General features: G+C 67.1%; 2 protein-coding genes across 2 annotated transcripts in view; one reads left to right on the forward strand and one right to left on the reverse strand.

Annotated features, from left to right (window-relative positions):
• LOC102770314 (protein FAM50A) overlaps positions 1-377 on the reverse strand; it is a 26,465-nt gene extending 26,088 nt beyond the window's left edge. Inside the window, exon 1 of the mRNA XM_015569375.1 lies at positions 16-377. Within this exon, the coding sequence (XP_015424861.1) occupies positions 16-249 (234 nt within the window). The 5' untranslated portion in view covers positions 250-377. The remainder of the gene's footprint in view (positions 1-15) is intronic.
• The window catches only part of DDX17 (DEAD-box helicase 17), a 28,255-nt gene continuing 28,119 nt past the window's right edge, over positions 248-383 (forward strand). The window contains exon 1 of the mRNA XM_015568855.1: positions 248-379. Within this exon, the coding sequence (XP_015424341.1) occupies positions 248-379 (132 nt within the window). The remainder of the gene's footprint in view (positions 380-383) is intronic.

Raw genomic sequence — 383 nt, forward strand, 5'->3', positions numbered from 1 at the left:
CTCCTTCACCAGTGCCTCCTGCTTGGCCTTCATGTCATTCAGGGTCACCAGCCCCACGGTGCTGGACTTGAGCTCCGCCTCCACGGCGTCGTAGTGCGCAGAGAACTTCTTGTCGATGTTGGATTTCATTATGTTCTCCTCGGCGATCCGCTGCTTCATCTGCTCCATTTGCTCGCGCTGCTTCTCCCGCTTCTTCATCAGGTGCATGGCGCGGCCCGCCTCGCTCGCGGCGCCCTTGTACTGAGCCATGGCGACAGCGGAGTCGGAGGCGGCAGCGGAGACGCAGGCGGCAGCGGCGACGAAGGCGGCAGCGGAGACCGAGGCGGCAGCGGCGACGGAGGCGGCAGAGGCAGCGGAGGCGGCAGCGGCAGCGGCGGCGGCGG

The sequence above is a fragment of the Myotis davidii genome, unplaced genomic scaffold (assembly GCF_000327345.1).
Source record: "Myotis davidii unplaced genomic scaffold, ASM32734v1 scaffold2370, whole genome shotgun sequence".
In the NCBI taxonomy this organism is placed as follows: Eukaryota; Metazoa; Chordata; class Mammalia; order Chiroptera; family Vespertilionidae; genus Myotis; species Myotis davidii.